Here is a 17,108-nt window from a genome sequence, read left to right as displayed (position 1 = left end):
ATTGAATGAATGAATGAAGGAATGAACGAATGAATGAATGAATGAATAAATGAATGGCTAATTGTATGAACAGATATATGATTGAGTAAATAAAAATAAAGAGTGAACGAAAGAACGAACAAATGAAGGAATGAACCATCAGTAGAATATAACAGGCACTACATTATTCTATTAAATTTTCATCTGGGGTATGTATTATCGTAATTTGCACAATTAATTAATCAATTAAGTCAATTAAATTAATTAATCGATTGATGAAATAAGCTAAAATAATTTATCAAGTATGACAACGTAAAATTGGAAAACTTGCTGAAAAAATAATATGTCCAAAAAATGTGATTAAATGGAACGAGCAACAACTACAACGGAAATCGGAACATACGTCTTTTATACATTATATAATATACATATATAAATATATATTCTATAAATTCTACCGAATGTTTTTTCGTTTTTTCGATTAATCATCGTCAACAAGGAGCACTGACGATGATTCATTCGGAATCGAAATATGGCCTTATTTGCAGCATGAATTCGAAAAATAAGTTTATTTTGAATTTTAATAAACTAAACGTTCACCAAAAAACTTTAGTGAGAAAAATCGAAAAAACGAACTACAAACATATTAACGCCAAACATTCGGTAAAATTTATAGAATATTGTAAAAATTATGGTCTATTACCAACATATAAATATATATATTAAGACTGTCAGAAATATATTTATTATATATATACATATATATATATATACATATATATATATATATATATATATATATATATATATATATATATAGTTATGCAATTATTGATAAAAATCGCAGCATGTTCCGCGTTAGTTTGCTTCTCGTTTCATTTTCTGATTTTTCTAAAGGTAGATCGTAAATCATTGTCAAGTTTCTTGAGTTCAAAACCAAAATTTTTATTTTAAGCATTATAGAACAGAAAAGCTTTATTCCTATACCATCTTCGGTGTTCAAATGGATACGTTTTGTATGTGGCTAAATGCTCAATTATTTATACAATGTTAATTCTTTGTTTAAAGTGAATTATTCCTCAGTTAATTTAATATTACGACAATAACTTTATGCGAATACACTACGATCTTTAATTGTGAGCAATATGACACTTTTACGTGTCATTATTATCGATGATTCCTCTCGATTGATTTCTAAATTTTTTGGTGGGAAGGACTAAAATTGCACGTTAAATATTTATTATCGGATGTCTTTGTTCTATGAGTATTGATTCGGCCAATCGTAAATTATCATGGTTGTCATTGTTATGTAAGATTTTAACATTGTTGTCCAAGTTTTGGTTTTGAACTCAAGAAACTTGACAATGATTTACGAACTACCGTTAGAAAAATTAAATAGGCAGCTAATTAGCGCGGAACATGTTGTGATTTTCATCAGTAATTGCATTCCTGACAGTCTTAATCATATATATATATATATATATATATATATATATATATATATATATATATATATATATATATATATAGTATTGTATGAATTTTACAAAATTGTTGGCATTAATCATTTGAAGCTTTGTCTTTTCAATTTTCCTTACAAGAATTTTTGGAAATTGTTCAACTTATTGAAAATAGAATTATTGTCCAAGTTCATCATGAAAATTTAATAAGACTTGTCATCACAAATCATCTTCAGTGCAGTGTGCACTTACACTGAAGATGATTTGTAAAAAATCCGCATGACAAATTTGGATAGCAACAGTTTTATTAAATTTTCATGATGAACTTGGACAATAACTTTATGTTTAATAAATTGAACAATTTCCTAAAAATTCTAGTAAGGAAAATTGAAAAGACAAACTTTGAATTGATTAATGCCAACAATTCCGTAGAATTTATACAATACTGCATAAAATATGGTCTCCTTCCAACACATGCGTATACGTATATTTATAATATTAATAATTAACGGTTATACAAAAATGTAAGCCAAATCTAATATTCAAAATTATTATAAAAGACATATATCCGCACATATAGACGCACATACAAACACACACAAACATACCAATGTGACGTACGAATCGAAAATATAAACAATAAAAAATTAATAATAGTAATAATAAAGTGGTAATAATAACGTTGATATAAAATACAGGCTAAATCAACGTAAACGTACTTAAACGCTAACACGTGCACAGCTAGATACGGTAGATGCGTGTACAAGTGTTTGTTGTACGCTAACGTACGTTAAGTAAATTTATTTTACGTACATGCACTTGCGTATGTATGCGTTTGTAAGAATGTTTACGTGGAATAAAGTTTATGCTAACACACATAGGCGCAGGATTGTTATGAAATAAAAAGTGAAATGATTGAAGAAGAATTAATTACTTAACAACCAATAACTGCACGCTAACGTACCTTTACATGTATATATGTTGCGTATGTACGTGTGTGTGTGAATAATTGTATGCACGTGAGCACGCATGTATATCAAATGAATGTCATGTAGTACCAACGTGTATTTGTATTGTACCCGTGTTAAGCAGCGTAGGTTATCGTATGCCAGTGAAATTGTTGATATGAAAATCATTTTTTTGAAATTAAATGTCTGACGATAACGTATTGAATCTATATATATATATATATATATATATATATATATATATATATATATATATATATATATATATGTATATACATATTACCTCCATCACTATCATTATCATGGAAAGTCAGAGCTGAAATGCGTTCATAAACAACAAATTGTCATCTTTGATGAAATGAATGGGCAAGCAAGTTGAATGCTGTTAACCGATTTACATCAATACTCTTTTGAAATTTAATATTAATAAATGATTGTTAGAAATTGAAAGGGACAAAAACAGTGAAAAGTTTATGAATTGAACAAAAAAATTCATCAACTTAACTAAACAAACAAACGAAAATGATGAACGAAATATTTATTAAATTAACAGTGTACGTCAGTCAGTCAGTCAGTGTTTTCTTACTCGTAAATAATAAGGGAATGTATGATGATGATACACGATTGAAAAAGTTCTTTGATTGATGAATGATTGAAGACAGTGATGATTTTAAAATGGTTGAATCAATCGATCAACGGACGAAAGCTGTGCTGTTTATTTGTTGTTGGTTGGTTGTTTGATTAGCTAACTCGCAAATTACATAACAAGTAACAAATAGCAACCAAAATATTTTATTAACATTTGAAAATATCACCAAAAAAATTAGATAAAAATATGTAGATAACAAACTAATCAACCGAAGTGAAACTTGACAACAACCCAATCATTGAAGCAGCATTAAAAGCCAATCGGCTCGTCCACCAACCAATCAATCAATCAATCAGTCAACCACCTGTTACTGATTTAATCATGGAATACCCAAATCAATCGAAATAACAAAACGACCCAACATAGAAATCATGGAATGAATGAAGCATTTGAATGTTGAATGGATGAATGAATAAATGAATGAATGAATGAATGAATGAATGAATGAATGAATGAATGAATGGATGGATGGATGGATGGATGGATGAATGAATGAATGTATGAATGAATGAATAAATGAATGAACAAATGAGTGAACAAATGAGTGAACAAATGAGTGAACGAACGAATTACATTTCATCTTCTCTCGGCGCAGGAACTAATATAACAGATCCGCTATGGTTTTGAATGGTGTTCTTTACCTCTTCGTATATCTCGTCGAATGTCTCACCTGATATCATCGCTAGGAGTGATTAGAGTAACAATGATATCATCACTCATGTATGATACTATCATCACAATCATCGATATCTATAATCATCATTATTATTATCAGTGTTCTCATCATTTCTAACCCTAACCCAACATCATTCTGATCATTATCATTGTTAACATTAATTCATTGTAATCACCTTAACTCTCAACAAGTCATAAGCATCGAACCACCATCATCGTCGTCATCAGCATCGTTATGCAACTTCCAATACCATCATCATCATCATTGTCACCATCATCATCATCATCAACATCATCATCATGCAAGCGTACCAGTAAAGTAAAGTCCATATTCTTGTTCAAGTTTGACGGCTCTTTCATAGGATTTCTTGACTTGATCATCTGACACTTTGGCATTCCAATGTCTGCGTAGAGGTCAACATCATCATCATCGTCGTCGTTATAATCATTATCTATTATCTAGGTCAACATCATCATCATTGTCGTCGTTGTCATAATCATTATCTAGTATCTTCACCATCATAAACATCACCGACATCATCATTATAACTATAATTATTTCAGTTATTAACTTATCAACTGTTAGAAGCTTTATAAAGTTCACCACCATTAGCAGATTTTGCAAGCAACCTCCAATCACAATTTGTCAAAAAATATTTTCACTTTTGAACAACCATGAATCAACTCTTCTCTACTGTTAACATTACAAAAATGTCTTAAATCCGTCCTAACTACAATCAAGTCAACGTCATCGCTAACACAATCACCGTCATACTCTCTACAATCGTCCCCCCCGTCATAATCACCAAAATCACTCACATCACCATCGCACTCATCCTCATCATCCCACCACTCACTTAATGTTCTCCATGGATAAAGGTTTGATGAGGATTGCGATGGGGTGGAGGTCGGCTGCCCTCAACCTTCTTATAGCATTTCCACTCACATCCAACACACAGTGCTTATCCTATGATGTGATGATGATGTCATTATGATATGGGATGAAACTGATGATAATAATGTAAAGATGAAAGCAGTGATGATGAAGTCGACGGTAATGTGATGATGAGATTGTGAGATAACAAAGTATCACCAATTAGATACTCGACAAAATATTTTACCCAAACCTCAAGTCGTCCACATAAAATCATTCACATGTTTTCATCTTCCACCCACTTTCATCATCTAAGAATTTAACATTGACCGGCCACACCAAATCGCCACTGACCACCACCACTGACCACCAGCGCTTACTTTAACTGCGACATCCCTGACCGATTTGATACTCGTGCCATAAAGATTGTCGCTGTACTGACCAGCCTCGATGAATAGGTGGTTCTCGATGTCCCTTTCCATCTGCTCGCGACTGGACACAAAGTGGTAGTCGCGTCCGTTCACTTCATCTTCACGTCTCGGGCGAGTTGTGTCTGGATGAAGTTAATTAAAAATTTATTTAGCCATATTATATCCTTGCATCCGTTTTGAACTTCAGTAATTCCAAAAAGTCGTAACTGAATTTATTTAAAATAATTTTCAATGTAGTTAGTTTCATGAAAAGTTAACTGACCTTGAATCATCATCAAATCTTATGAACACAACAAACAATCATAACCAAACTAACATAGCGTGAAACAATGTTAAAATAGATCCCAAATCAGCATTCTATCATCACTCATAGTGATGATCATTCTCACGTTAAACCCATACCGTTATTTCCATTTCAGTTTAACAAGAAAGGCCCCAACATCAAAAAGCTTATCAGCAGCAAGCACTTACGTGGAATACAATTCTCAAAGAACTGAGGATATTCGGAGAGGAGGTCGTCATTGATCTGATCCTTCAGCGGACCCAGTATTATCACCGGTCGTGCGTAATCAACTGACGGTACAACGACGGCGATACGTTGGTGATGACGACGGCGACATGGTGACGGTATCATAATGATGATGACGATGATTAATAAGGTTAGGTATATGATGATGATGATATTATAAGATATAGTTGAATATATTATGATAACGGTAATGGCCGCAATGATGATGATGGTGATGATGATGGGGCTGATGATTATGACAGTGTTTGTAATGATAATAAAGCAAACAAAATTGGTAGCACTCATGTTACAGATGATGAATGATGAGATTAAGTGACTATAACACACGTACAAAAGCAACAATGAGCAAAATTATAAAAAAATGCAACCAAAAAAAAGATTCACAATGCTAAACAGTTAATATATGCAAATTATTGAAATCTATGATTTAAGCTATCACGTGACAAAGTACCTTCTTTTTGCACCATTGGTTCATAAGACATCACGTTATCATCTGTTTAAAGAGGTAATTAATTCACTCATATGTGATTTCATCATTTCATTATCATTTAACGTCAGTTAGAAATTTCAAAACCAAAATTCCGAAATACAAAATACAACAATGGTAAATGGACAAAAGGGAGCGATTAATCTGCATAATAAATATTACGACCAAACGACGTTGCAACAGAAGCAACAGTATTAAAATCAGACAACATTACGATAACAAGTAACAACAATATAATGCAACAACTGCAACATGTAGCAACAACAACAAAATGTTACAACAGCATCATACCATCGGGTTCAGTTGCTGATTCGCCAGTTTTGCTCTTTTTCTTTTTTTTCTAGAGAAGTGAAAAAATTATGCAAACTAATTTTTAAAAAATAGTTTAAAACAAAACGAACAACAGTAAACAAGAAATTATTAAAAATTATATAAATAGATAAAATAAATAAGGAAATAAATAAATAAAAAATAAAATGTAAAATACAAACCTTTCCATCTTTAAGACCTTTCAATCTGGCACGCTCCTTGGCCTCAACTCTACACATTTCATAATAAAGTTTAGTGAATGTTCACGATGATAAAATAACGGTAAACGTTACAGATTTCGGTAACTATTAATTATCTTAACATAAATAATTTTAACGTAGCATAACTATGGATGTAATTAGTACCAGTAGGTGCAACATAACTCTGGTAAAATTAATCAGCCCCATTTATAATCATAACATAAATATTAAACAGATAAGAACGACTCATGATTTAATTAATTTATTAAATATTTATAAAGCTAGAGATTTATAAAGTAAACAGTTACTTCAAAACTGATGCAAATATTTTTATTGAGGAAGTTTTTTTACGGCTTCGATAGGCAGATTGAACATGGCGTGGTTAGTTTTCACTGTGCCAATTATATGCCAATCATTTACTCATCTATTTTACAAAAGCTGATTAAGAATAAGTACAAGTACTACATAGTACACTACGGAGATTTAATCGTACACAATGCTGATATATTTTTCAAGTTCTGTACAAAATGTATTTGAAACAACTTTCTGCTTTTGTTCAGGCTACTTCAACCGCCTTAGCTAACCCATGAAAAGCGCAAACAAAACAAAATACAAAAGAGGATTTATGTGAATATGAACGGTAAATTGGTTATGAAAGACGGTGCAATAAGGAAACATGATGAGATGCGGAATAAATGATTACGAAACAAATATGGCGTACCTTTGCTGGCTAGGTATTACACCAACCGAGTCGTCTTCTGGAATGACCTTTTGAACCTTAAGTTATTAATTTTTTTAAATTATATCCATCAGCCCCAACTGCAACACCATCATTCCATCATCATCATTAATCAACATCAACAAGCTATAATCATAACAGCACGATCATCATTACTGCATCATCAACATTAACAACATCATCGCCCTACCATCACTGACATCGTGGTCTATCAACATTATACATCCCACCAACCTGCCACCACTCTTCATCAATGGCACTGACAACATGGAACACGTCACCAAACTTGAAACTGATTCCCCGACCAGGAACTTCCGGATCATCAGAGGCATTGAAGTTGAAGAGAGCTCTGAGTGGTCAATAATTTTATGAGATTATTTGATTGGTTCATGAAGGTAAGTTGATACATTGACAGAATGGTTGGATGAGATTTAAAAAACATTTTTCAGTTGCAGATAACCTTATGCTGACCTTTCAATTGGATACAGTGAAAATAAAATAAACGAAAAGAATTTAGAGCAAGTGACCTTATGAAGATGCCCTTGTTTTGGTTGTTGGATTTAAGGCTGCTCAAACTGGCGTTCAACATCTGTTCCCGCAGGTCACTTATCTTTGCCTCAAACTGGTTGAACTCTTATTTAATAAAAATATTAAATGAAAAATAAGTATGTGATCACGTGAAAAATATTTAAAATCTGACTAATAGAAAAAAGAAAAATGCAAGGGTTCCTATTGAATGAAGCACTGCAAAACTAACCATCAATTCGGTACTGGGCGACAATCTCGACCTTATCTCCAGCTCCCTTCAGAGCAGCTGCTGCCTGCTCGTGCGTTGCCTGCCTCATGTCTATCCCATTCACCTGCAATCACGTTAATGGTTCACTTATTGTTAGAGAAAAAGTTAATTAATAAAAATGCTCTAGATTATTTAAAACTATAAGCTTCATCATTTCATACTAAAAGTTTCTTACCCATGGCTATAATTTTACTCTATGGTATAAAACTAGAGATGAATCTTGTAAATGAATCAAGATAAATGAACTGACTGATAATATCTGATCTCCTTTGTGCAGCTTGCCACTGAGGTCGGCAGGACCGCCTTTCAGGATGAAGGAAACAAAAATTCCTTCCGCCTCCTCCCCTCCCACAATGTTGAATCCCAATCCCGATGTTCCTTTCCTCAATATGATCTTGCGAGGTTCTCTGCAAATGATCAGTTTTAATATTTTATTTAAAAATATGATGTTTCTAATGTTTATGTAAAAAAATAAAAACGCGGTTTTAATGCATACCTTGACATTGCTTTGCTTGTCTTGTCATCCTTCACAATGTCAGCATTGCTGTTGTTACTGCTACTAGGTGGAAGTTTCGGTTTTTTGGCTGTTGCTAATAAAACGGGAATAAAATTAATTTTAAAATTATCAAATTCACACGCTACTAAAAAAAACCTGATCCGAAAAAGTTAAATAGATCATAATTTTAAGGACTGCCTAAAATAATCGAAAACAACAACACTAACAGTAACAAATAATCAACAAAAACTCTCCCCAACAAGTAAAAAATAACCTGGTTTTGATTTTTCAGGTGCCTTAGGTTTTTCAGGTTTGAAAGTTTCTTCATTGGAGGCACCAGCACCACTGCTGCCACTAGCGACATCAGCGGCAGCACCACCAGAAACAACGGTGGTGGTCGTGGTCACTGTTGAGGCTTTTTTAGATTTGCCAATAACAAGTTTCACTTTATCCTTGGTTGATTTCAAAATGGCCACAGCTTCTTCGTGAGTGACATTCGTTAGAGGAATATCATTCACCTGTTCATTGTGCCGGCGGTTGTTACATATCACGTGGATACAGCGTCAAATAACTCGGCAAAAACAAAACAATGGATGCAAAATTTAAATGTTAAATACAAATGTAGAAAAATTCAGCTAAAGAAAATTGAAATATATAATCCTGAAGAAGCATGTTACAAAGAGAAGAGCAGAGAAGAAGGACCAACCGAAATTAATCTATCCCCTGCCTCAATCATCCCACTTTCCTGGGCTGCACCACCATTGGTTAGTTTTGTGATGAAGATGCCATTGTCATCCTCAACATGCTGGTTGCCCACACCCCCAGCTATGCTGAAACCAAGTCCTGTATGTGTTTGTGTGTGTTTGTCTGTTGTTTGTGTGTGTGTGTGAGTGTGTGTGTGTGTGTGTGTGTGTGAGTGTAAGAGAGAGAGAGAGAGAGAAATGTGTAAGCTTGTTGTGTGTGCGTCCTTGCAACTGTAAGAAGAATGTGTGCGCGTGTTTGTAATTCGCCCACATTCATCAAAATTATAATTTAAATTAAGACCTCCCAAAAGTGATAATAAACCAATATAACAATTAGATCTAATTAAATTGATATTGTAGTTGGTGAAATTAATCACAAGCAAGGGTTGTAGTGGTTGTAATTATATACGGAATATATGAATATTCATGATGAAATTTTAAACGAACTCACCTCTGCCAGCTTTCACGAGTTCAACAGGTACCACCATTTCACTAGATGGCACTAAACGTTTCACAACCTGTTTGTGTGATCAATTAGAAACAATTAAATAGGTTGCTAACCTGATTTTTAAAGGATGAAATCCTTTTCAAATAAACATCAAATCTTACAACTTTTTATAAAGCTTTTAAGAAAAAACAACTGGGAAACTGGGAAAAAAACAGAATATTTTTTGAAACTGGACAATATACAATATTTCATCATTATGATATTTCAAGCAACGATAGACAGACAGACCAGCTTGACTTGTTTTCCCGCCTTCTTAAGAGCTTCCACACTCTGTGCATGAGTCACATTCATCATTGATATGTCATTCACTGATACTAAGATGTCGTTTACCCTTCAAATTCAAAGTTCAATTCAATGTTTTGATCAATGCAATGAAAGTTTAGAATGAAGTATTGTCGTAAACCACAGATCAAAAACAAAAACAACTAAAACAACAATAAAAGCAATAATAATAAAAGCAACAGCAATAACAAAAAAGCAAAACAACTGCAACTAACTTCAGCCTCCCATCCATCTCAGCAGTGCCCCCCTCAATGAGTTTTGTGATGAAAATGCTGACATCATCTCCAATGTGTGGGTTGTCCGTGCCCCCTGCAATGCTGAAACCTAAACCTGAAGGACCCTTTAAATTTTTATCAAATTCTATTGTCAATCTTTACCTCTTCTGTAGCTACTTCAAAATTGGAGTAACGTTTTTTTGTGTGTTTATTTATTTATTTATAAAAATTGTATTTGTACAGTATTTTTATTATGTTTATATTGTTTTGTATTGAAATGTATTGTAATGTGTATTGTATTGCAAATTTGTATTGAATAAAAGTATTGCATAATGAAAAATTTCATTACAGAATTATGTTGTATTGTATTGTTTTGTACAGGTCTGAATTGTTTTCTACTGTTTTGTTTTGTATTTTATGGTATTCTTTTTTCTATTGTATAGTGATGTATTGTGTAGTGCCTGCTAAAGCTTTCTTCAGAGGTGTGATCAATATAAAGCGATGCCATTATTAATTACTCTGGTGATAGAGTAGGTTAGATTAACATTTATATCTGGCATCAAGAGTTATCTTCAAAAGTAGTCACAATGAGGTTCATGATGGAAAATATATATTCCAAAAAAAGAAGAATAAAATGAACACCCACTCTTTCCAAGGTTATCTCTTCATATTCCCACTTTTCAGATTCTGTCGTCTGGTTAAGAAAGAAGCATAATTATCTGTATGCTATTAATTTTAATTGGATAATTAAATATAATTTAATAGAAAACTTAAATTTAATCACGGATGATTTCATAAATGTTCCATTTAATCTGAGTAATTGAGAAATGGTTAATAGTAAAATTACATTCAAAACATATTCATACAAATTATGCAGTTTAAGCATGTAGATCTGGAAAGATATAAATGAAAATGAATAAAAAAAATATTAATAAAAAAAATTAACTAGAGAAATATTAAAAGTAATAAAAAAATAATAATAAAAATATCGAGACCACTAGCACCAAAAAAAGCCATGTGTAAAACGATATTTAATTTACTCAATTAACATTTATCAAGTTATATGCTTAGTATTTATTTTCTGTCTGCACAAAAGTTTTACAACAATTTCCACTATACAACACAATACTCTCAAGTTATTGTTGCATGATCTAACTTTGGTTATTGTCGTTTCAGCAACTGCTGTAACACGAGGTTGTTGAGATACCTGATTTTAATTAATTAATTAATTAATTAATTAATTAATAAGAAATAAATTTTTTATAATAAAACTAAAAAATGCATCAATTATTTTTGAATATTTATAAAATTATTCTGTCACCTCCCATAAAATTAGCCTATCAATTCAATAAATTTAAAAAATTATTTTTCTCTAGACATGTAAACAAGACCTCAGAATAGGATAATGTGCAAAGCAGATGACAGACGATCATTGAGTAGTTTTAACAATAACACTAGTAAAGTTAAATAACAATAATAACAATGCGTGATGTGGAAAACATTATCTGTGAAGTAATTTGTGGCAACAGTAGCACCCAAAAAAATGACAATGACCTTTGTAGTTTTGTTGACCTTTCCATATAAGGATGTGTTAGATGGAGGTGCAGGTAGAGGTTCCTCTGAATCAACACTGTCATTGTTGTAACGCTAGAAAGATTTGCGCATTTATTAAATGTTACTTAGAAATTTGAATAAGCTTCATCCATTATTTCATTACACTTTTCAATAGTTTTTCAATCATTTTTTTCAAGCTGTTTTTAAAACTTCCATATTTAAAAAGTTATTAAGGAGAAGCCAGTGTTGACATTGAAAACAATCTCGTAATTAATCATGATCATGAAACTTATCGTTGACAGCAAAAAAAATTACACTCATGCTTTTCGGCTGCTGAAACATACACGAACATATTTGCATATTACATATCAAACAATTCACTGAGCATAACCTTGTGAAACAATATAATAAAAAACTAACTGAATCATTATTATTGCTGAGGTTATTACTGTTGATAAGGATGGGTGGATATTTCTCCCACCTAGACACCACCTGGTTGGTTTCTTGCGTTTTCTCATCCATACTCTTTGTATCACTCAGTAAAGTCATTTCATAGTACTCTTGAATGTCTGAGAGACAAAAGAGGAAATAAATATAAGCAATCCATTTTGCTGATTGTAACATGAATTAAAGTTAGCTAATGAAATGATAAAGTTTAAATCAAATTTTCAATATATTTGATTGAATGAGTTTCTATTAGACATGCATCATCTAATCATATTTGTTAAACATTCACTTTCATCATTATTTTCCAGCTGATTCATAGCTGATTCATAGCTGATTCATAGCTATAACTGTTGCATTCATTTTCATTCCAGGCATGCAAAATTTTTAAGTTTACAAGTCACTAAAAACTGTCCAAGTTTATATTTTTTTTTTTTTATTTATTTATTTAAAGGATAACCAAAAAAAGATAAACTTGTGGTTAGGCCACCCTTAACTAAGAATTCCAACTGTAAATGTAACAGAAATGTCAAATAAATACATACACACAAATTCTTACTATAAATGTAACAGAAATGTCAATAAATACATACACACAAATTCTTACTATAAATGTAACAGAAATGTCAAATAAATACATACACACAAATTCTTACTGTAAATGTAACAGAAATGTCAAATAAATACATACACACAAATTCTTACTATAAATGTAACAGAAATGTCAAATAAATACATATACACAAACACATGCTCACACGTACATCATTCTATGAATACTATCATGTTTCATAAAGTACCTAAAGGTGACAGTATAGTCACAACTGAGACTGAAAAATTCGCTTACTAAGAACATCAAAATTAAATAAGTTGTAAAATAGTGTAAAACTATTTAAAATAAGTGTTTTTTTTAACTAAAAAAGTTTTTAGCTTGTTTTTAAATAAGTGTAATGAGTTGAATGTTTTAATTTCATGTAGCAATACAGTATCCCATATCCTCTGACCATTAAGTTTGATGCTTGAGTGAAAAGCTTTTAATCTCACAGTATGAGAATAGAAAAGGGAAGTGTGTCTAGTAAATTTCCTTTGAATGTCATTGCTAAAAGTGAAAAAATTGGCAAAATAATTAGGCAACTGTTGACGTAAAAATTTAAATACAAAAATTGATGTGAAATAAATGTGCAATTTTTTAATGGGTAAAATGTTGAGTGTCGAATAGTAAGCATTGGTTATATGAGTACGCGGTGGAAGAGTAAATATTAGTCTTATAAACCGATTTTGACATTTTTGAATATAATTTAAATGGCTTTCTGGACTTCCGCCCCATAAAAGATTACAATAAATTAAATGTGGATATATTAGGGTATAGTAAAGTTCAATCATTATGTCATAGTTTATTTTTGATTTGATTTTATATAATATACCTAGTATTTTATTGATCTTAGTTGAAATTGATTTTATATGTGGTTCCCATGAAAGATCATCATTTATTAACACACCTAAAAAATTTGTAGAGTATGATCTAGGTAATGCCAGACTGTTAATTCTTATATCAAGGTTGCCTATTGTGTTAGTAATTATTCTGGGGCCGAATAACACATATGAACATTTTGTAAAATTAACAACTAATTTATTGAGAATAAACCAATCTACGAATTTTTGCAATTCTTGGTTTATGCGATCACTTTCCAGTTTAAAATCCCTTGAAGTAAAAAATATGTTAGTATCGTCCGCATATAGTAAAATATTTGCCGAATCAGTCACATTGACAATGTCATTAATGAACAAAACAAACAAAAGAGGTCCTAGAATAGAGCCCTGCAGAACTCCACTGTTGATGTTTAGACATTCTGATTTAAATCCTTCTAATGCAACATATTGCTTTCTATCCCTACCTCTATATGAAAAAGAACCCTGTGGTATAGCCTGAATTAAATTTATAGCATTTGAACAAAAGTAACTGCTGTCAAGAGAAACATCTAATCATTTTAAAAAACATTTCATATGATTAATCTACTTATTTTTCCAACAAAACCTAACTAAAGATGAGTAGATCTAGCTTATTTGAGACCTAATATGGATACACTCTTCCAACCAATTTCTATTGCAGTTCCACTTATGATCAGAGCTTGAAAATCTACTTAAAATTGTTGTATTATCAGTTTATTGCATAGTAGGAATTAATTAATACTAACATGCAAATACACACATAGAGATTTAATTTTTAAAATATTATAAATATGTAAAAAAAATAATTACTTCTATAACTATTAATTTTTGATCAATATTCTAGAAAAAATATTAAGAAAACTAACCTAGGAGTGCTTGAAAGAGCCTTCCTTTAAAAACCCTTATAACTCGTTCTATTGCATTTCTCAGCTGTCGGTCTTGAGGTTTTGTTAATTTACTATGATACTGTTCCAGCAATTCCAGAGCTCTGTGCGCATCTAGGAAAGATTTTTTAAAAATAATGGAAATCTTATGGAAAAATATTTAATATAGAATTCAAAATTGACTCAGAATGAATAGAAGCAAACCAAACTGATTAACCAATTATTTAATTTTAATTTAATAATGAACAAATTGACAGTTTCATCAAGCTCTTATTAATTTATGATCAATGTAGTTGATAATACTTAATCACAAACAATTTGTATGGCTCATCATAGTAATGACAACCAAGTGTCATGTCATTTCTACCAAACTAAAGATATTGATTAATTAAAAAATCAAGTAAAAAGTAAAATAAAATAAAATTGAAATGCAAGTTTGATTATTAATTAATTACATTTGAAAAACAATTAAAATTTAAAGAACAAGAAGCTACCTTCACGCTTGACAGGCATTGTTGGACCTGATTAAATCTTTATTTCAGGTTATGAGTCTGTTTTCATTAAAAATTAACTAATCTGCTCAAATTTACAATTTACATTTAAAATTTAAATGCTAATTTTAAGTTGTAACTGACTATCGAAAACAACTGAAAAAAAACTACAGTGCGTTTTTTAATTGCGCAAAAATACAACACGCATTAAGCGAACAATAAATAGGGACCGGTTTAGTGACAGTTAGGAAACTATTATTTATATTACCTTCCATTTAACACAGGTAACAAAATGTTGTTAGCTGTTATCTCTGTTCGATAGATGTCAGATTTTGTGTTTTGAAAATAAATAAATTAATAAGTGTTTATTATTTTATTAAAATTCGAATAATAAATAATAAATAAAAAAAATTATCAGAGCAAAAAATTATTATCGTTATTAATTTATTTTATATCGAAAATATACCACACTGGGATTAATAGCATAGAACTTATAATTGCAAGATTTTTGACAGCAAAGCGTTCGTGACGTAATTTGCTAATAATATGGAAAAGTGTCTTTTGTTGTCGTCACTTCCTGATCGATTTTATAAATTATTTGATTTTGTCAACGTTAAATTAACTGCAAAAAATGGCCTCCTGTATAATGATAAATTAAATTATCATATTTTGATAATCGCATGTCCAGAATGAAATGCATGTGTATCTACCATTCTGTCCATGTCCCGTTTTTAATCATAAACATTCATGGGCGTCATTTCAGATTTTGGATGGGGGAACAAACTTATAAGGTCCATGACAGGGCATGTGTGTGTGCGTGTGTGTATTTGTGTGTATTTGTGTGTGTGTGTGTGGGTTCCGTGATGGGTGGACAGATGCGGTAGCCAGATACTTGCTCTTACTTACATACATCATTCATTTGTATGTTCCTTTGTGTAGAGACATTTTTAGTTCAATTTTTACCCTCTTCTTTTCTTTTCTTCATGAGTTTTTCGTATTATTTTGTAAACAACTTGCAAAAATATCAATAATTAACTGGTTCAACTATAAAAAAATAAAAAATATATAAAAAATTTTTTTTTAATTTTTGTGGAATATTGCAGGCAAGGAAACACTGGCCCTCTTGATCATTTCAAATAAGTCGTCAAACTAATACTAAACTGTTTGCGTGTGTGCTTCTGTGTATTTGTTCGTAACGATACTTTAATATTTATTACAGTTATTAAACAATATTCAAACATTTAAACGAAATTTGATAATCTGAAACATGGTATTGAAAATTTGAGGTCACAAGATAAATCTGCATGTACAGGTACAACGCTATTAGATATAGGAAAAATCAATAAAAATTAGTTTAGAAAAAAAATCCACAAAAACCGCAATTTATAAAATATATTAACTTGTATTAATTTCCATCACTATCACAATCAATAAATTATATTTAATTTACAGGTTATTAAGTTTTTTTCCACAAAAAATTATTTAGTAAATACATAACATTATAATAGAAATAATTAAATAAGGATTTTGCTATTTTGTTTTTCAATTTTAATCATGAATAAAATTATAACTAAAAGAATAAATCATTTCGATAATCAATTATACGAGTCTTTCTTGAACATTTATTCATTGAACAAAAAAAAAACAAGTACATACAACATGGATACATACAACATACATCCATGACATACAACGAGAAAACAAAATAACGTAATACAAATAGTTTACACGTTTCTATACCCATTAACCATTCCAATAATTGAGCGAATGAAGACATTTAGAAATGTTTTAACACAGGTTAAATAAAAACACCTCAACAAAATACTTTCAGTATAAGACTTCCGGACATGTAATAAATTCTTTTTCGATTTCTCAAGAAGAATGTACTTGATTTTTTTTCAATAAATAAATTTTCGAGTAGGACTTGAGTTTAGTCTAATCTATCA

At 30.9% G+C, this 17,108-nt stretch overlaps 1 protein-coding gene across 1 annotated transcript; it reads right to left on the bottom strand.

Moving 5' to 3' along the window:
• Nucleotides 1-3,625: 3,625 nt before the first annotated feature.
• Nucleotides 3,626-14,786, bottom strand: HELRODRAFT_73781 (hypothetical protein; the record flags this gene model as incomplete). Its single annotated transcript, XM_009014203.1, has 21 exons — nucleotides 3,626-3,738; nucleotides 4,044-4,135; nucleotides 4,589-4,698; nucleotides 4,986-5,158; nucleotides 5,508-5,609; nucleotides 6,017-6,058; nucleotides 6,420-6,592; nucleotides 7,283-7,338; nucleotides 7,535-7,649; nucleotides 7,828-7,933; nucleotides 8,058-8,160; nucleotides 8,347-8,612; nucleotides 8,867-9,110; nucleotides 9,299-9,435; nucleotides 9,787-9,853; nucleotides 10,072-10,174; nucleotides 10,341-10,465; nucleotides 10,987-11,034; nucleotides 11,813-11,987; nucleotides 12,184-12,463; nucleotides 14,654-14,786. Coding segments are annotated over 21 exons (2,763 nt in total), but the record flags the coding sequence as incomplete, so codon positions are not given.
• Nucleotides 14,787-17,108: the final 2,322 nt, after the last annotated feature.

The sequence above is a fragment of the Helobdella robusta genome (assembly GCF_000326865.2).
Source record: "Helobdella robusta unplaced genomic scaffold HELROscaffold_13, whole genome shotgun sequence".
Lineage (NCBI taxonomy): Eukaryota > Metazoa > Annelida > Clitellata > Rhynchobdellida > Glossiphoniidae > Helobdella > Helobdella robusta.
This window is presented reverse-complemented; position numbering and strand designations above follow the sequence as displayed.